This window comes from Nestor notabilis, unplaced genomic scaffold (assembly GCF_000696875.1).
Source record: "Nestor notabilis isolate BGI_N333 unplaced genomic scaffold, ASM69687v1 scaffold4995, whole genome shotgun sequence".
NCBI classification, from domain to species: Eukaryota; Metazoa; Chordata; class Aves; order Psittaciformes; family Psittacidae; genus Nestor; species Nestor notabilis.
Window position 1 is genome coordinate 20,842 of NW_009928674.1, and position 21,534 is coordinate 42,375.

At 39.8% G+C, this 21,534-nt stretch overlaps 1 protein-coding gene across 1 annotated transcript; it reads right to left on the reverse strand.

Annotated features, from left to right (window-relative positions):
- Positions 1 to 794: 794 nt before the first annotated feature.
- Positions 795 to 20,449, reverse strand: GTF2B (general transcription factor IIB; the record flags this gene model as incomplete). The annotated part of the gene is made up of 6 exons (XM_010014616.1): positions 795 to 1,281; positions 2,699 to 2,980; positions 3,534 to 3,663; positions 3,801 to 3,947; positions 9,598 to 9,731; positions 20,343 to 20,449. Coding segments are annotated over 6 exons (934 nt in total), but the record flags the coding sequence as incomplete, so codon positions are not given.
- Positions 20,450 to 21,534: the final 1,085 nt, after the last annotated feature.

The window sequence follows — 21,534 nt, forward strand, 5'->3', positions numbered from 1 at the left end:
TTTCAATAGTCTCAACTAGCAGAAGAGGATTAAACTTAAGCAGCACTAGAACAGTGGGGGCTATTGACAATGGGGGCTATTAGCACTGCCCTCTGGCTGGCTGAGGACCAGACACAGAGCAAGCTCACCCCTCAGCTGTTCATTTTGGTAATTCAAATTAATTTGCACCTGTGATACAAAATTAACTTGGGCACCAGAAGACTCCCAGTTCAGTGCATTTGTTGCTTTGCACACAAAGGGGCACTGTCAGGAGGCAGCGAGTTTCCGAACCTGTTAGTTGTGGGGAGGGAACTCCTCAGCACCTGGCCCATCATTTCAAACAAGCAAGTGCTCACATTTGGAACATAGCAGCACCAAAGGCTTGACCATTTGCCAGCCACACTGCAGGGTGAGACGTTCAACAAAAACTTACTAGAAATATGTTACCTTCCTTTGTGCAGTACCTCACATCACAAAGTTGTCAGGGATTCAACTAAAGTAAGAGTCCTTAGGTTTCTCTTCAGCTACTTTGTTCTGTTAAATTCACAGGAGTGAAGCAGAGACACATTAGTGAGAGTCAGGGAGACTGTGCCAGGGATGGCACTAATCATTTCACAACAATCCACAAACCCAGCAGCAGTTGTGCAAATACTCTAACCACTTTCTAGCTACTGCTTGCACTCTGGGTCAAGTCACCCACACTCAACTGCGCAGCTAACTACAAGTAGGAAAGCCACACTAGAGAGCCAAAGGCCTTGAAGCAGCCCGTGACCGCGTGGCCAAGCTGCAGTCATGTTCACAAGGTGGTAAGGGTTTTTGGAAAATGGTTTATTTGGGAATTACATCATATTTTCAATTTTCCAAAATACATCTTACTAGATCCCTACAAAAGAAATCTAAGTACAACAATAGGAAATTAAGTTTGTTGTGACAATCATTAAATATTCCACTAATATATACATACAAAATGCCACACAACGAGCTCATTTACCCTTGGAATGTGTGCTGCGTCCCAGCAGTTATGCTCCATCTCCATATCCTCCAGTTCCACAACATGAAGACTCAATATTAACACTTTGTACATCCTTTATTATAGGCAAAAATCAGAAGTTTGTTGTTGTTGGGGGGGGTGGGTGTTAATAGAAATTGAAAGCAACTCTCTGCAATTTCACAGCTGTGGTAGTTTGTCTACTGGGGTATCAAACTTGAAGTCTGCTGGGAAGAGATCTGGAGCTCGAGGATAGATCAGCCTGTAGGATTGTCTGATGGTAACATCAGCCACACCAGCAATATCACCAATTTCTAAGACAAAAAAAAACAGAGAAGTGATTAGTTTTCACTTCTGCCATTTGTATTGAAGAAACCAGCAAGCATAGTTTGTCAAGAAGTGCTTCACACTTTGCTTAATTCCTAACTCTCCCAACAGCTTGGTAAAAATGGTTTTAACCATGGTGACTAATACTTTGTACATGTAGCTGTCTTCTCACATGCCACAATCTAACTTATGCTATCAACCTTGAAATAATACCAGTTTCAAATTGGAGGAGGGCCAAGAGAAATGTGTCAGAGGCACAGAGCACTGTTTAGCATGCTGAGGGAACACTTGGTTGAGATGCACAGACACTTACATTTATTCCATATTTAACTAAGTTTGGAATTAAAGCCTTGAACTGCATGAAAGCATTGTCTGAGGACACTGAAGGAGTGTGGAGTCATGTCTGCAGCTATATTTTGTTTTAACAATCACTCTTAAGAGACATAACCCAATAGCTCAATGTGAGCAAGGCTGAAGGCACCACACTGTTTGGGCTCTAGGTCACCCACATGCCCAGGAAACTGCCACCATGATGAAAGCTCCAGGGACAGAATTAAGCAGTGATTAATGCTGAACAAGGTACCACAACCTGACAGATATTCTCTACCTAAAAGCAGCTCTCCACTAAGAAATTGCTAGATTTTTAACATTTCTTATCTGAACTGGACTAGACACATTCTACACTAGAACAGAGCTCCCACTGCCAGTTACCAGCACTTGGATCCATTTATTACATCAAGTTTAACCACCACAGCCTTAGCTCCCTTCCTTTCTTTTGTGCTGCTCCTACATAGGCCTGATTCTTTTGAGCTCCAGAGGCTGATCCTCACTGCTCTGGAGCTCAAGAGCAGCCCTGAACTCTTTCCTGGCTTCGTAAGGGCTACCCTGCCAGAAGAAAGTAATGCCAAAGGTGATCTACAGCCCAGCCTACTGTCCCCACCACTTCCATTCTTCATCAAGGCTTGTAGATGTCAAGGAACACGTACTAGTTTAGGTGATTTCCTGGCTGCTAGACTGATTAAAGACTCAATGTAATCTAAAGCCATAAAACTACCTGTGACTGCCCCAAGTTTGCATTTGAAGTGATTTATAGCAGAACGTACACATGCAAATAGCATGGGTAAAGCTAAAACTATGCTCATTTGAATGCACTGGTCTACTGCATTCAAGAATCCAACTCCCAGTGCCAGAAGAAAGTGAACTTGGTTTATACTGACATAGCCAGTTAATCAGTTTTCATTTTTGGAAGTGGGAGATCCTGGTTGGGTCCTTGCTGTATGCAATTAGAATAGCAGCTTATCACTCCTTGCACAGACCTCATCCAAATTTTACAGTAACATTTGATTCCCTTTCAAGCAGCAAGACGTAGGGAAGGAAGGAAGATAAAAAGAAAGGAGGTTTTACCTTTTTGTGTCCTTTTCTCTGCAGAAGCTTGTGATGCCATGTAAATAGCTGCAGCTGCTACAGAGATAGGGCTTCTCCCAGGAACCAAATCTAATTCCACAGCTTTACGGGCGATATGTGTTGCTGCCATTTGTACTTGCTTGGGGAGACCCAGATTGGAGCAGAATCTTGACATGAAGTCTCCAGTTGTAATGAGATCAACGCTGGTTTCAAGAGCTTTCAAAATCAGTTTAAAGCACCGGCCTATTTCCTTCTTTGAAATCCTGGACACTGCACAGATTTCTAAACAGAGAGTAGAAGTTAAACCTGAGGCTTGACAGCATTTGTTCCCCCAAAACAATCAAATTTGATTCTCAATACCCCAAAGAAGGCCAATGTCACAAGGGCCACCATCACTAAATAAGCTTTGTACATTTGTGGAACTTCCCAATCACTTCAGTCAGTGCAAGTTTTTTGTAAGGAGCTGATTAATACAGCTCGCTTAGTTACATGCATTTGGCTCCCAATGCCAAAAGAAGTCGTATCCCTCTCAGGGAAAAGTTGCACGTATTTACTGCAGAACTGTTGGTTTTAATTCATGAGTCCCCATCATCCTTTCAAAGCAATACCTTTCAACTGCCTTTTTTTAATACATTATGACCCAAAAAATCACATGCCTGAGAGCCTACTCCACAAATGTAACACAACATTTCCTTCTCCTCCCTCCCTAAAAGTGAGCTATAGCTGAGAAAAACCAATTCAACAAAGTCCAGAAATGAGAAAACCAGCCTCCTACAGCAACAGTAACTAGACCTTTACTCATAGCAAAATCGAATCTGTATCACTGAAAACTTACCTTTAAATGTTCTTGGAACACCTTCTTGCCTACAGGCTATGTAGAGACAAGCAGAAGCAATAGCATCATTACTCCTTCCCTTCAGGCTCTTTTGCTCATACACTTGCTTGAATAAATTATTTGTTCGATCCTTCAATGCAAGAAGACTGAATTTAATTAACTCAAGGCCATTTAATTAGCAGCAGTATCAAAAATTCATGTGCTCATTTAGATTATGCTAACCAAATCAACGCCAGAACAGTTTAAGGAAGGGAGACATGAACTTACAACTATATTTCTAGGGAGGTTGATTCTGTCTGCCATGTTGGTGATCTCTTTAAAAGCATTCATCATTGCACGATCAGAGCTGCTCATAGTTCTGCGATTCTGGTACTTTGAATTCCCAAATTCATCAAAACTTGCTGCACCTGTGCCCTGAGAAAAGAACATTTCACTGTCAATATGAAACAACTTCCTCCTCATTTCAAGAGCAAACATCTTCCAGCTTTATGCATCTTAATTCAAGGCATTCAGTTCCAACAATTGGGCAAATGAATGTCACCGGAGTAAATCATACAATTGAGCAGCGTTCCAAACATCAGGTTCTATACTTGGCACAAGTCTCAAATCATTTCATTGATTTCCGAGGACAAGAGAGCACACAAGGATTTTTCCTTCCTAATGTAACACAGTTTAAAGAACAAAATGAATACTCTGTAGCCAATGTGTGCACCTCAATACTCCTGTCACCAGTGCTGCAGAAACAGGGGTCATTTGGGCTGCATCTGCACTATGCGGTGGACCAGCGAGTCAGGAAAACTGAATTCTATGGCCAACTGGAGAACAGTTGTTACAATGACAACTCCAATATGAAAACGAAGGCATGAGCAAAGAGAACATCCAAACCAATGACCTATTCAAAACCAATTTGATACTGTGGCTGCTAGCAGTTACAAGCCTTAATTGTGTCAAAATGTAAATGTCCCTATATTCTGCCTCCTAAAAGAAAAAAGCTTGAGGTCTTTGGAGAAGAGCCACCAACTCAACCTGGCAACTTCAAAACAAGCTTCCAACACACATTTTTTCCTTTGTACCTTACAAGCAATAGTGAAAATTGCATACTTCTATTAAATATGCAATCAATTTTGCCCAACTAAGGGTCTTAAAATGTTTGTCTTCAATAAGCCATCAGTCTTACATGCCTGTAACAAATACTGCCATGTCTCCGAGCTGCCCAGATGGAGTCGGAGCTCATTTCCTCTCTCCTGACCTGTGTTGTTGGGAATTGCCCTTCTATTTTAAAACAGCCTCTAATCCTATAATCTGTGTTACACAGCTGCATTTAATACATGTTCCTTGGCTGACACTCATAATGCTCACTCTTGACCATTCACTTACACTGTTACACCTCCCTGCACCTAAGGACACCCCACTTCCGACAAGCTCGCTGCAGACTTCAATTGCAAGACCTGTATGTGTGGTGCACACACATACTGCTATGGAGACAGAGGACTGCAGCACAGAGAAACCTGTAAGGGAGGGTCCTATGACAGATGCTGGATTCAAAGATCATTCTTGGGTTTTTCCTACTCCTTCAAACATCCTTTCAGATGAAAGAACCATCCAGAAACAATCCTGGCACCAACCCAGCAAAGAGCTGCTCTGAAGGCAGCTGTTTCGCTGACTGGATGAACACCTCCAACTACTCAAAGGTTCCCAGTATGGCTTAAAGGTAAGCAAAGAGCAGGAATCGAGCACATCAGACTTCAGGTCACAAAGAGCATTACAAACATCTGCAACACTAGGCCTTTCTTTTAGCAATTATGCCAGAATGACTTCTCTTGGCCCAAAATATACACAAGTCTCACGTCAAAAGGCTCCTTCCTGGCCATCACTCATAGCCCTGCAATGCATTACTGGGGCAATCAAGTATTCCCCTTCACCACAGGGATTTCCCCTTGTCCACTACACATCACCTAGAACATTATTATTATTTTATTATCCTTTGTTGTTTTGGTAATGGTTCTCCTTTACATCTCATGTTTTCCTTTCTTGCTCGTACTTCAGTTACCTTTTCTTCCGAACATTTGCTTATTTATGTATATTGAAGCTACCAATGCAGCTATAGGCAAGCACTCTTACATACCCTGTTGGTATGAGCACTCTCCAAGAGCCAACATACTGCTCACAGCTATAAAAGGGCTGGAAAACACTCTTCCATCTCAACCACTTAGGTAAACCATAGCAACTCTCCCTGCCTTTACTATTTAAATGCATCATCTACTTTCCTTCTGCACCTTTCAATTGAGGGACAATCCTTTTAGCTTCAGCCCTTGACAATCATGTTAGGAGTCCCTTTCCCTTCATGGAAAAAACAGAAGCCATACAGTTTTAACTGAAATCAAGCTGACTTTAAGAATTGTGTGGTTTACTGTTGTGGCCTTTATGAGACATCTATTCCTATCTTTCTCATCTCAGCAAAAAAGGTACCTGTCAAAGGTAGGAGTTCTACCTGTTTGGCTTCCAAACAAAGTGGAAGCCTCATGGATACAATCCTGGAAACAGCCTCAAAGATAGCTAGAGTGAGAAAACACAGTCCAGTAAACAGTGATGATCCCTGAAGGGACACAGTGGAGGTTGATTTACAGTGCTGGCAGCCAACAGCTTTGTACCCCTTTAACAGCAGAAAGAAGTATCATCCACATCATTGATGTTATCCACAGCGCCAAGGAACGCTCCCAGATCTGGCAGTCTTCCTGCCCAGTACAGCCAGCTCATACAGCCTGATGGATCTTTTCTTTTTGAACCATCAGCCCTTGATGTCTTGCCACTGCTTCTCAATATAGCACTTCTAGATCCAGGCCACACAGTCTGATAGCAGCCAGCTTCCTTTCAAGAGGCATCTGATCAAAGGATAGGAATTCTATACCAAGAGATTGCATTAGTTTCTTGTTCCACCAACCTAAATTCTCTTGTAGTTGCAGTTACTACAAAAACTAATGGATTAAGTGCAAAGGGTGACAAAGGACAACTTTTTCCACAAGGTAGGTGGCAAAAAAGTTATCTTAGAAAAGTTCTTCATATCACAGCAGATCTAGAAGCTGCTTGTTCAGTTCTTTAAGATTTTAGAAAGAACTGAAATACTTGGGCAGACAAGTCACAACTAATGCCAGACTTCACACCTCCAATTGACATTGTCATCAGACCAAGCTCAGCACACAGTATCTACCTTCAGAGATACAGTTCTGTGCCAGTATCCTAAAGATCTGAAGAATGCAAACTACTTCTACCACAGCAAGCTATGCTATTCATCCTCTTCTTCAGAGACAAATTAATCTTCCTTCCAAAACAGGCTGTTGCTGCCTTAGACAGATGGGTCCCTTAAGCACTAAAACCAATTAGGAACTAATCCCTTTGCATAGGCAAAGCAGCCTCTCTTTTGCTGCTAGCAGATAGAGACCACATACTCTGAGCAGAGAGGAAGTCCTGAAGCAGCACCTCCCGGTTTCAAAGAGGAAAGAGTACAACCCATTCTGTGAGGCAGAACTGACCCCTTCTTTTACTATTTCCAGGCAGTGGTTTAGACTCCATTTCCACCTACATTCCCAGGAGTTTACAACAGATCTCTAATACCATGTGCCATGAGAATTATCAGTGTCCCTCTCAGATTTGCCACAACACAGGTTGTGTTTGGGTTTCAGGGTAAGGTTTTTTTGGTGGTAGGAGTGGTTTATTTGTTTTAATGATTCTATTGTCTCTAATTAGCTCCACCTCAAGCAGAAAGGAATACCTCTGTTCCCTGTCCCACGCAAAAGGAATCTGGCACACAAATCCAGGGTCCATTCCAGGCCATTCTTAGAACTGTTAACTGAGAAAATACAACCTTGCCCTGCTTCATTCTCTGGAATTCACGAAGGCTGTTCTGTACTCTGTCAGACACTACTTATCCTCCTACTGACTACACCAATTTCATCCTTATTCAACCACTGTGCATATCTAGGTCAATTCTCATCCCAGCCTACTGGCAGCAGGGACTTCAGACAACTGCTTCAGAAACGTACTACTTCCCTTGCTTTAGTTTTGCTGCAAAATTCATGCCCTTTCTGCACTGACAGGAAGCCTCTTCAGCATTTTCTGACATAAGTCATTCTCTTCCTTCCAAAGAACTGGGGAAAAAAAACAGCTCCTGATACACAGTCCACATCAATGAGCTGACATCCCAGAGTCCCTACTCACTAGCAAGCCAAACACAGGAACTCTTGTACAGAACTCATCCTCATTTGTCAAACAGATTCCCAATTTCCTGTCTCTCTTCTGCAATTCCTCCCTGTGCAAATAAAATACCCAACTAGGACAGAGAGCCCCCACTACACTCTCCAATCTGATCCTGGTAGTTCCAGTACTTGAACATTTTTATTCACGGTTCTCATAGGTTCATGCCACACTGACATTCCCACATCCTGTCTTCACTAAATGGCACTCCTTGCTACAGCAAGTTTGGTCATACTTATTCTGGATGTTCTGACTAGCAGCAAAACTGTTTCATTAAATGAATGCCCCTCTCTTTCACTCTCTCCCTAGGGCTGCTATCCTTATTCTAAATGAGGATCTCAACCTACAGAGAGAAGAGGGTTGACAGCACAAGTCACCGTTCACCTGGGTACAAATTCTATACCTTTAGCTGAAATACCTTTTATGAACACAGGGCTTCTAAAAGAGCTCAGAAGGTCACCCTACCTACGGAATCACACTGAGCTCCCAGAAACAAACCCTGTATTTACACAGGCCCTAAACAAGACAACAGGGTGAACCTGGAGCAAACAGTCCATTTCTCCATCTGTCTGTAAAGGTGTATGTCTGATCTTTATCACAGCTGACCAAATCAGTGACAGAAATCCAAACCTGGAGATTTACAATCTTTCTGGACCTATACAGGTGACATTAGAACTCCAATGACTCTACAACACTACTTTACAGAGCTACGTAGCAATGCCAGCATTTTTAATGGAACAGTGCAGAAATTTGTTTGCCTGAATGGATTCTAAAAGCCACCATAAGGCATCCTAAAATCTGGCGGGCAGCAATGCTTGGAGTTGTCCAAAACACAAGCATCTATTTGGACAATCCTTTGAACAGAAGGTTTCCTTGTCACCAACGGTGAAAAATGAGCTGTCTGTATCTGTACTCACTAGCTGACTTCATCTCGGTGAAGAATTCTTGGTCAAGAAATATCCATACACACATCCATACATATTTAAGTACATATGTAAGTACTTCTTCATCTTAGCAGCATCACTGGAACAAAAGCTGCTGAGAAACCCTGGTGTGTATGTACCACCACACACAAAGCAGCAATGCATTTTTTAACAGTTATTTATCAGCAACTGAACTCCTCTCATGAAACAGCCAAGAAATGCACAAAAATCAATCTGGATCTTGCAGTGAAAAATAGAACATAAAAGGGCAACAACGAAAACGTACCTGAGTCACTACTGCATTCAAGGCAGTGCATTTGTGCAATTAACCTTGCTTGCTTGCTCAGGGGAAACCGCAGGATATGGCTGTACCGCTAAATTTCAACTCAAATGTACCCTGAATACTTCCTTCTGGAGCAGTCATGCCATGAAAGAATTCTACATTTAGTGCTCTAACATTAACTGTAAGAACGCATACAATGTGCATGTAGATCTCCAAGTCTCCAGTATGAGTGTCATACAGATTTTATTACCAAAAAATGACAGTTCAAGCAGGACAGTACCAGCTACTGAGGCCTCCAAACTAATTATCTGGTATTTCAGAATCATCTCAAATACTCATGCTAAGTCAAAGGGTTTCTTTAAAGATTGCAACATCAGCTTTTCTATTTACAGCAGCATACCTAAGAGTGAAAAGTAACCCCAGAGCACTGCAAAGTTTTCTGCTGAAGAGCTCAGCCCTTTCCTGCTACCCCCAGGAAAGAGCCACATTTTACACAAAACCAGATCTCTTCGTAAATACATTCTCTGAATGCTTTCCCTGCAGACATATGAATGTACTTGACATAAAACCTCTCAAACTTGGTAAAAGTTAGCATTTTAAGCGTTACCTTGCCAATCATTGTACTCAAGTCGCCATCACTCAACAAGGGATTCTGGGTATCCCCAACTCGAGATGGATCTTTTGTTGCTTTGTCATTGCTGAAAGTTCTCCACTCTGATCCTACGTCTATGACCCGGTCACCTGAGTTCACAGAAAGCAACAGTCTCCATTAATTTTGAGATATTTCATTAAATATCATACCTTACTTATCCAAGCTTTCCATCAGAAGAGGGCAGTCCGCTGGCATTCCCAAACAGAACAGTAACTTGCAGGACCATGTACCAAAATGTTTGGGATTTATAAGTTAAGCTGAAGGCAATGAAAAAAAAAAAAACAAAAAACAAAATGCAACTAGAGCTGCAGAGAAAACACAAATAGAGAAACACATCCAGAACTCAGAAAGTTATAGTTATCCTTAAAGAGTATTGTGAGGTCTTCAATACCCAAAAGGAACCAAGACTTTGATTTCAAGCTGGAGGTCATGTCATGGTCTCCCACAACATTTGCAGCGCTTAGACAAATAAGTTATTGTAACTGAACACGTTTCCTTGCATTTGCCATGTGTTGAAAGTTGTGCATCGTACATAATTCACATGCACAATCTCATTAAGCTGTAGTAAATCACTTCTGAGCATGAACTCCAGGTACTTGGTACTCTGGAAGATGCCACCTTTCTAACCCACCATAATGACATTTTGCAACTCGATTCTTGCTCATGACAGGAGCTCTGTCCCTGCCCAACTCCATTAATGATGCTTGACAATATCAACAAACAATATACATCCACAAAACTATTTCTTCTTAAACAAAATCTACCCTGTTAAACCTGGAAGAGTTTAAATAAAGCTTCAGAGTAAGCAGAAAAAACACACTAAACCCACATTCTGTGAATGAACCAACTTCTACAGGTCTGGTAAAAGCTGCACCTCAATGGTGCTGCCTCCAGAGCAATACTACATAAAGTTTTAAGAATACACATACAAAAAAAGCACAAAAAGAACACTTTTCTTAGTGTTTTGCAATAAAGCATATTACTGTTCTGTGTAGGATATCAGAAAAAACTACTTTATAATTATACAATATAATTGTCACCCTGCTTTGCTAAACCTGAAGAAAAATTCACTGCCTTTATCAGTGTTCAATTGTTACGAAAGAAATGACTGCCAAAAAATAAGTACAACTGACTGCAAGAAAATTTTCCAATACAGAAGTCTCAGTACAAAACCACAGAGGCTGATTTGAACTGCTAAAAATATAAGCTGACAGACAAAAGCACACTTCAAACAATGGAAATGCAAGATATGTAGCCAGAGCAAATATAGCAGCAATGGACAGTGGTATAACTGCACAATTACCAGGGGGGGTATCTATTCCAAATGAGGAAAATTATTCTTACCATAAAGGGATATACGTGAAATTCAAAGCTGTGAATGAACCATAAGAAATCACCACAACCAAAAAGAGTAAGTTTAGGTTAGCATTAGCTTGGAGGTGTTCTCACCAAGATTTGCCAGACATGCTCACAGCTATGCTCCACCTTTATTTACTCCTTAATGAAAACCAAGAGGGGAGAAACATACATAAATAAAACAAACTAGAAGGATAAGAATATAGCAGAGTTAAAAATTGCACAGATCCATTCTTTCTGCAAGCTTAAATTAGCAGACAGCATGTCCTCTAGCTCCTGGACTCTCTGTAAATATTTGATTCAGTAATGCTCCTTCTATGGCCTAGCAGTAACTTTACTTTAAGACAACCCCCCAGTACTGTTTACAGCATCTAAAAAAAGCAAAATGTACTTAAAATTCTGGCATGGTATAAATAGAACACTGAGTACAGGGCAATGATGTAATATTTTTCCACACAAGTGGGAATGACCTAAATGACTCACTCAGGGATCTGCCTTCTTGTGAGTTATGAACCATTCCTGCACTAACAAAAAAGTGTTATATCACTGCCTGCTTTGGCAAATGTATTACAAACAGAGGATTGAGACTACTATTTCAGAGTGAGGAAAGATTAAGTAGAACAGATCACTGAATATAAAGCATTTGTGTAATTAAGATGCAGTATGCAAATACCTTTACTTTGCCAAGAAATCAGCTACTGCAGAAAAGAAGTTTTTCCTGCATGCGCTCAGTCTTATTTAAAGCATACAGAGGTCCTAGGAAGTACATTCCACCTTTCAAAAGGCTTCTACAAAAGTGTGACACAAGCTAGAAATATGAACAAAAAAATGGAACAAATAGGTCAAAAGGTTTCCATAGATGGAAAATTTACTCGACTACAAGCAGCTGATCATCCCATTCAACACAGACACACAAAAACCCGGTGGCATTTATTATTTGTAACTCTTCAAAACACAAAAACCAGTCTGGAACTGAGACACTGGTACAGATGCAATCAAGCCCCACCCTAAGCGATCAAAACAAAACCTTGCCATACTAAAGTCAGTCTTACAAAACACAGTGTAAGGAATTAGCCTTGAAAACTGGCCCTAAGGTAATATTCCAAGTCCTAAACTGAATTTGCTGGGTCATACACCACTGATAAGCTTTCCTGAAACACCTGGAAAATAGGCCTGACAGTCACACATCAGAGTAAAAAAAGGCCCCCAGTAAGTACCTTATAAAATCATCTCTGCTTTCTCGCATCATCATTATATTGGTTTTGGTAATGGTAACGAGCTGCAATAAGCACGGGAGTGGCTGCTTATCCCCTTCACTACTTCCTTTTGATGCAGTCCTTTTGAACAAAAACAAGCTTCACTAGATGTGGTTACATGAGGCACTCCTTTATTTAAGCTTTCATCAAACCAACGAGTTCGTCTCCTCAGCTTCCTCCTCTGAAGTACATATTAAAAATGCAGTTTACAGGACCAAATCTTCATGGAACTGTCTCCAGACTGATACCTTGAAGCATCTTTCTGAACATGAGCACTTCTCCACTGCCCCACTTCATTTTGTAAACTATACTTCCAGTATTCAGTTACTCTTTAACATACAGCCTAGCAGCCTGTCACAGAGGCTCTAGTGGAAACACACACTGCAACCTTCACTGACTCAGGTTACCCACCGTCTGAAAAGCCCTTTTAGTGAAATGCAGAACTGTTACTCAGAACGGAAAACCCCAGACCAAGGTTGCTTTTCTTCACAACTGCCAAATGCAAAGAGCATGAGCAACAGAAATGCAAGAGGAAACTCAGGTCAGTATCAGAAAGTAAAGTATCATTTCAAACCATTTCCAAAAATCAGCTTAAAATGTCTACACATCAAATTATATCTGTTTGCTCCCCCAACATAAAAAGCAATTTCTTAAAGGAAAATATTTTCATTCTATAAGCCTTGAATTTGTAATTACATATTTATAGAGAAATAATCCCAGCTATTTTAATGTCTGCAGTAACTCATAATACACATGTATTTTATTCCCTTTTTGCATTTTGTACTGTTATACGAAGATAATACAGCTGCAAATTGAAGATGTTTAATCAAAACAAGAAATAGGATGAAATTCAAGCCTCAGGTAATGTTACCTTCCGTATCTAGTCTTGAAACAGTTCAGAGAAGCTATGTTCTTAAAGTCTCTTTCAGAGGAGCTCTAATGTCAGCTGTACTTTGACTGCATCAAGCTCCACGTATTATGAACTAACATTTTAATCTTACCATAAATATGGTATTAAAGTTTCTTTGCATTTTAAATACCTATTGTCTCTAATGAAGGTTTCCTTCTTACAGTTAGTTAAGGAATCTGCTGCCATCTAGTGAGCACATATATTATACTTTTAATTAAAAGCATTTTACAATGCCAAATTTAAGAAAAATAAGCCATAGAATTACAATGCATTTCAGTCAACCCCTTATTAACCAGAGTAATGAGGTGCTGAGATAAACTGGAATGAAAATCCTAGGTAGCAGGCTACAAGCTGGGAAGAATCGTGAAGACATGTAACTGCACAGAGCCAAGCTCAACAGAGCCTTCTGTTTTCCAGGCCAACAGTCTCAGCTATGCCTCTACAGAAGATACTCCAGTCCCTAAATCACTTTTGAAACCTTCTGCTGGACTTGCTCCAGCAAGTCTCTTATCTTTCTACTACAAGGAGCCCAGAATTAGACACAGTATTCCAGATATCTACTCTTCCACGTTCTACTTGTCAGCTTACACACTACCCTATGCAAAAGTACTCAACTTTACAGCTTTCAAAATTACGAAGTTACCTTGTTTTCAATGAACTATCAGCACCACCAATGCATTATCATCAACAGGCTATTCACAAGGCTGAAATAACAAACAGAATCAGTACAGGCTTTGAGATGTTAAACAAAACCAACCAAACAAAAACCCACCAAAAAAAGAAACAAACAAACAGAAAACTTTGACTAGTTTCCAAGCATCAACAGCATCACAGGTACTGCAGTACCTATAAGCAATCATGGATTAAAACAAGACAGTAGAGTAGTGCAGGCAAACAACTGACAGAAGATTTAGCAGCTCCTGCTTATCAAAGTGATGACAAATTTCAAAGTACTTCCAGCTTCCTAAACCATCAACTTGTAATAATTTTGAAGGAAGAAATGGAGTAGAAATGTTAAACAGTTTGGTGGACAAGTGTGGTCAGTTGAAGTTAAACCTCTCCAGGACTTGTGGCCTTTAAAAGACAAACAGCTCAAGTACTTGTGAAGGATGCTCCAAGCTACAGAATCTCACTTAAAAGTGGTGCACCCGATCTACACCACATCCCACAAATAAGAGGCTTTGGATTCTTCCATTAGATCATTTGTAGCCCTTTTTGGCCTAAATCACTTGGTCAGTCTGATAAGGAAGCAAGCAAAAAAACATTCCCTTGATAGAATGATTGCAAATACTGATATTGAACTAGCTAAATGTAGCACTTAACTAATGGAAGCATTCTTCATAGCAGCTCTCAAACACCTTTGGTTCCCAGCCTAGAACCCACTAACGAGAAAGTCTCCTTCACACTCCAGGAAAAACTCATGCTAAGAATGGTGCTTATCACAAAGTGTGACAAAAGATGCCAACTTTTGACATCTAAAGTCTATGTTTCCACTGTTGCAAAAATACTTGCTGGAACAGCTAGAACCATCACCCCTATCTTTAAAGCTGAAATGGGCTCAACTTACAACATGGACTATTTAAAACGCTGACTGAAAAAAGCTAGCAAATTACTTTCTTCATATTACGAATTCCCTGTGTAAATCAAGCATCCATGAATGCTCATGCAAAAGTCATACTCAGAATTTCTTTAGGCATCAGCATCCTTTATAATTAGTTTTCCTGCGGATGCAGAGGTTTTTTGGCAAGGACTAACTTTTGTCAGACACTTTTTAGTGCTCTGAATACCAAGTGCAGATGAAGTAACCAGATATAAGGTGCATCTCTAAAGATACTTTTTATTTAAGTAATACTTTAAATTGAGACCTCACACTTTAGTTTTATATGTTGGCAATATGCAGAGATCGCAGAAAGAGGTAACCATGAACACAGAATCATAGAATAGTTTGGGTTGGAAAGGACCTTAAGATCATCTAGTGCCAACCCCCCTGCCATGAGCAGGGACACCACACACTAAACTGTCGCCCAAGGCTCTGTCCAGCCTGGCCTTGAACTCCTCCAGGGTTGGAGCATTCACAACTTCCTTGGGCAACCTATTCCAGTGCCTCACCACCCTCACTGTAAAGAACTTCTTCCTTATATCTAACCTAAAGTTCCCCTGTTTAGGTTTAACCCCATCCCCCCTTGTCCTACCACTAGAATCCCTAATGAAGAGTCCCTCCCCAGCATCCTTGTAGGCCTTCTTCAGATATTGGAAGGCTGCTCTGAGGTCTCCACGCAGCCTTCTCTTCTCCAGGCTGAAGAGCCCCAACTTTCTCAGCCTGTCTTCATACGGGAGGTGCTCCAGTCCTCTTATCATCCTCATGGCCTCCTCTGGACTTGCTCCAACAGCTCCATGTCCTTTTTATGTTGAGGACACCAGAACTGGACACCATACTCCAAGTGAGGTCTCACAAGAGCAGAGTAGAGGGGCAGGATCACCTCCTTTGACCTGCATATGCCCAAATATGAAGAAACTTCACCATTTGGAGGTACAAAGATAACAGAATAGGTTTAACTGGCCTCTACTGGACCCAAGTCAGAAGTACTTAAGCACCTTCTCCACTTAGAGGATATTATATTACAAACAGCTGGTAAAAAAGGTTTCTTTGGTTTTCAGAAAACAGGCATCTCTGTACAGATGTAATCAATCCTAGCCCTAATGATAGGCAACCTAAGTAATGGACTGGCCAGCAGAGAGGCAATCACAAAAACCCTTCCCACTTACTCATTATATTGTAGAGAAAAAAGGCTACTATCCACAGCACAGTTAAATCCTGTCTACTCTTCATAGACCATACCTAAATTTAAGATGCACCATTTAGATGTCAAGCTTTTCAGAAGCATCAGTCACACCAAATATCCTGAGAGTACTTCCTAGCAGCCTCACTGCTGACTACAAGCTATTGAACATTTTTCTCCCCAATTCTCTAACTGAACACTCAGGTATACACAGAATGTGGAATAAACATCTGACTATAGGTCATTATCTGATTCAAAGCTTCAATAAGTTGCTATGCATCAAAGGCTTCTCATCAGTTGAAAAACAGACTTCTGCTTTTTATAAGAAGGCTCTCCAAAAAGGCTCCATATGAAAGCACTTCTCTAAGCCATAACTGACATACTGAAGCAGGCAGAGCTAACTAGTTAGAGAAAATCACTTACTAAATGCTGAAAATAGCTCCCATCTACTAAAAACTCTCATCTGCCTTTTCACTGTTACCTTTCCTGGGTTAGATTGTGTTTCCTCTTTCCAACTATTTCCAAATTGTTAACTTTTTTCTCCCAAACTCCTCGCTACCTCAACTCCTGCACACTAAGACAACATATAATGAAACTACACAGAAGTGAAGGGATGTCTTAGATCAGAAAGGTGTTCCTCCCTAGCAGAGATGCTACACAGCTGCATGTGCCACTAGACTCATTCTTACCCTGGTCTGAAATTCAGCTCACCACCTTGATACATTGAGAAAATTCAGTTACTTGCATTCCACTATGATTCTGCTTTCAGCCTCTTCTGGTGTATCAGGTGACTTACTACCTTTTAGGGCAGTAAGAGAGGCTGCAAGCAAAATATTTTCCTGTCAAGAAAGAGATACTAGCTTCATGTTCTTGAACAACATACTCGTCCCCCCCCCAAGCCTGTCTGAAGAATGAGATGTAAATGAACACAGAACTAACCACTTGTCCAAGCCTAAAGAACCCTGCTTGGTGAATTCTCAAGTCAGCACACAAACACTCACCATACCATATCCTCGATGATTTGAGAGAACTATGTATACTGAAACACCAGGCTTATGACAGTAGATAAACTTGGACATAGATTTGTAAAGTTTCAGATGCATGTCAACCCAGACTAATATAAAAATTCCATGGATAACTGCAAAGGCTCGGACTGCTTTCCACCTAAAAGGCAAGTAGCATGAGGAAAAGTTAACAAGCTGGAAATAGTTACATGAAAAGATGGAACACAAGCTAACCCAGGAAAGGTAACAATGAAAAGGCAGATGAAGTTCTTAATAGACTGAAGGTCTGTTCAGAAGCAAGAATAAACCAGCCACCAGCTTTAGTCATACTGACATGATGAGATTTAATTGTTTCAATACGGCACAGCAAAACAGCAGTTTATTCAGAACAAGTGAAAAAATGCTGTGCAAGGAAAAAGCAGCACACTGGATTTAACTTTGAATTTCCATCTTTGAGACACTAAGAACAATACCTATGAGTAAAAAGCAACTTGGGTTAAAGATCTTTCACCAAAAAAAAAAATAAAAATCCCTTTAAAAAGTAATACTTCCAATACACAGCTCTGCTCAAAACATGGAATTCAACTGTTAGAGATCACCTCCTCCTTCTGTTAGCCTCCTGCTCCCCCAACCTCTTCCATTGCTTCCCCCTCTCAGCTACAGACCTGAAAAATACAATCTCAGTCATAATGCTAATCTCATCTCATTCCCAGAAGACTGATCACAAAACCTGAAAATTATCTATGCACCAGCTATTTTATCGTATGACACAGCTGCACATTTAATAAACCCATACTTTTTCTACTTCGGTACTTTGCCAGAGCAAGCAAGAAAAACCTCAAGTGGAAAAGACACTTAGTCAAAGACTCTTCACTCTGATTTCAGCTACATTGTAGTGAAGAAATAAGATCAGTGAAGTCACATTACTATATACAACAGTAAAATAAAAGCACAAAGTCAGCATTTACCATTCAGCCCCACATACACCAGCAGTGCTCTGCAGACACCAGTATCACAGTATTCTCACGTATACCTGTAACACTTCTTTGGCTACTGAGTATATTGAGTCTTTTGGGGTTTTTGACTGTTCTAACTGATCCCCGTCAGTGATAAAGGCCTCATTAACTTTCAGCCCACCTCCAAACATATTCTCAGGGGGCCCTATTCACAATAGCTACACATCATGACCTAGGTAAGCCTTGGAACTCAAATTCACAACTTCTCCATGTAAGAACAGGAAATGAAATCATTACTCTCTTAAGGAGAACATGTATCGTGGAATCTGCAACAAATACATAGAAGTTCTCATCTGGAAATAGAATTTTGTCTCCACTCCTTTAAAACATCCCTATTTCACACTCATCACTAGCAACAGGCATCAAGAATTGGATCTGGTTTTCTCCTTACCAGAAAAGAAAATGTTGAATATAAACACTTCTGTTTGGTCCTGCACTCTTCAATTATTTATCTTCATCTGATTTAATTGGGGTTTTTTCCAAACTAGCTGTTAGATACCCTAGCTAATGAATCGAACACATGCAGGTAAATGACATCACTGAAGGACGACAAGAGAGAATGAGAGCAATTAGCACCACAAAATTAAATGTTAAAACCTTCTAGCAATAAATCTATAGAAAAGCCTACTTAAAAAGCACAGTGTGCTTAAAGAAAAAACCACCACTTTTTTACCCTGCCAGTAATGTTGGCAGTAAAGAAGACTAAAACCATTTTAAACACAATTTGAAAATCCAACTTAGCAAAAGTTTGTGTAAAGTTTCTAATGATTCCGCTCATCAAAAATGCTGACAACTTGAGCTAAAGAAGTCTCCAATGCTATTGATTCAGGAGAGAGTAGAGAGTAAAACTCTAAAGCAAGAATACCTTGTGACTAGGTAACAGAAAGTACATGAACTGAGATTTCTGATAAGCTCCCAAGTTCCTAACAATGAAATGGATCAAGCAAAACCTCTCCATCTAAAACCAGAATTATCTTTAAGTTATTAAACTGATGAAGATGGGCTTTTCTACATTTTGGTTCAACTTTTATGGCAGCCACACAGAGAGCTGAACATGGACCAAGCTATTTTTAAGCAGTAACTCAGAAGCCTATTACTATATTTCAATAGGAAACATTGCTGTGGCCATTTGAATTTCTAACCAGCAAATTTACTATATTTAACTTTATCAGAATTTCTGCAACTTAAACCAGCCCTTCTATTAACAAAGCCAGTAACAATCCTCCCTCTTGCCTTTTAAATGGCTTCATCATTTTAAAGGAAACTGGTACTCAAGTTTCAGTGTTTTAACATTTACTTTAATAAACTATATGGATGCTTGCTTTTTGCATAAGCAAGAGACACATTTTAGTCACTTAACTAAATCAGCACTTCTTTTGCCACAACTTACTAAACCTTCAGCTTTATGCTAACACCGATACAAAAAAAGCTTAATTCAGTACAAGACAAGAGCCAAAACAAAATCACCAATCTAGGAGAGAGGAATATTAACCCATCTGAAATATTTAGTACCACTGAAAAAAATCACCTGAATATGCACCCTCAAAACAGAGGGCTTTCTTCTGGTCATAGCATCTATAAAAAATCTAATAGACATAAATGAGGTTTAAAGAATGACCATAACACGAACATGAAAAGTTTCCCGTGCAATAGGAATAAAGACAGTAAGATGCTCATCCTAGGAAAGATACATGAAAATGAATATGCAGCATGCTCTATGACAACATAGTTCTCTCTGCCTCTCATTCAAAAGCAATGCCTAAAAAGATCTTCCATTATAATTCCATTATACTTCAAAATACGGTTTAAACCGTGAAAGTTGCTGCCACATGAACTGAGTAAGAGAGCTCAGCAAAATTCCAGAGGAAAAACTGGGTATTTACTTTGGATAATACTGAAAGCCTTAGGAGAAGCAATTAACAAGAACAGGTGCTGGCAAGGATATAAAGAGAATTCCTTCAAGGCAGAAGATAACTTCTAACTAAGGGAAAACTGAGATTTTTTTGTATTTTCCTCTAAGCAAGCTATTTGACAAAGAGCTATTATTACATATCTTACACTTTCCTGACTGAAACAACAGTCATGATTAAAGACAGAATATTGGACTAGACAGCACAATACTCTAACTCAATATTGCAGCATATTTTCAAGCTTTAAAGAGAGTTTCGTTCTTTTCATAATGCAAGAAGTTACCAGAAGGCAGACTATTCAAAACAGGAAGCTTTTAGCCAACAAAAGATCATAAAAGAAAACATTTAGGCATAGGAAAAAAAAAAAAGCCTTTTAATACTCGAAGTACTACATACCAGTTTTGTGGGAAAACAAATCTACACACACAGGTTATATGGAAATTCACAACTATATGCATAGCTACTTACCTACTACTAGCCCACACTCGGAACAGATCATATCACCAGCTCTGTAATCCTCTACTAAAATGGAATCTGGATGATTTGGGCAAGTCACTCTTGGAAGTACATCCAAGCTAAAAATGAAAAAATTAGAAGCATTTGTTACTTTTAATCAAGCAGGCTGCATATCCAAAAGTGTAAGAGTTCCTTGCTGAAAGGAACACTTTAATAGTACAGAATTTACAGTCATTTATAACCTAAACACCTTAAAACTTCACCTTTTAAATGCTGTAACACTATATTTGACAATCAAGACTTCAGGTCACCTTAATTTCCAAATTTCTTGTGATGCATCCTTGTACCAAAACCACTTCAATTTAAAACATCAAAAATCTAAGTAACAGGACTTGATTAAGTGCAGTCTGACTTGCAGTCTACCACTACATGAAGCTCCCCAAGATGTTAGTGGTGACTACTTCATTCCAAATGAGCTTTCTCACTCCTTCCAACCAGATCAGCATTACTTACCAGGTCCTTAATTCAGGAAGCAGTGCACACACAACATACATGTTTAGAAAATAGCTGCTTCTATCACTGGTTTACTGTTTTCAAGTATTTGAAGAAAAAGGCCCATTTTAAATTAAGCAATTCATTAATTGTGAGATCTTTACAAAACCCAATCAGCTCATGAAGGGGATTATGAGGTGACTGCTCTGCTAACAGGGATCTCTTTCACACTCATGCATCTTTAAGAATTACAGCAGATATACAAAAAACTTCATATAAAGCATTAGCACTGTTTAACACAACAGCTTTTAGTTACTCAGTAGGGGGATAACCAAGTATTTTAAAAGCAAACACCTCATTCAAGCTACCAGTGACTCTTCAGTAATTCTGCTAAAATCAGTAATTTCAAAACTGGAATAAATCAATATTTACAATTGGTGCCCATATATTCCTCTAAACCATTTTGCTCAAGCTAAAAAAGCAGAATGCGCAGAGGTTGATCACCAAAAATTTGTCATGAGCACCCACCAACTTCAATCCGATTGTGCCAAAGCATAACTTCTAATCCATTCAACTGCAGAAAGTATCCTATCAGAAGTTAGTCACCTGAGTTCTCCCCTTCCCACTAACCCATTATTTCAACCTAATCTATACATTCCATCTGAATTTTTACTCTTTCGGTATTTCTGATGAGTCGAAAGTACAAAACCAC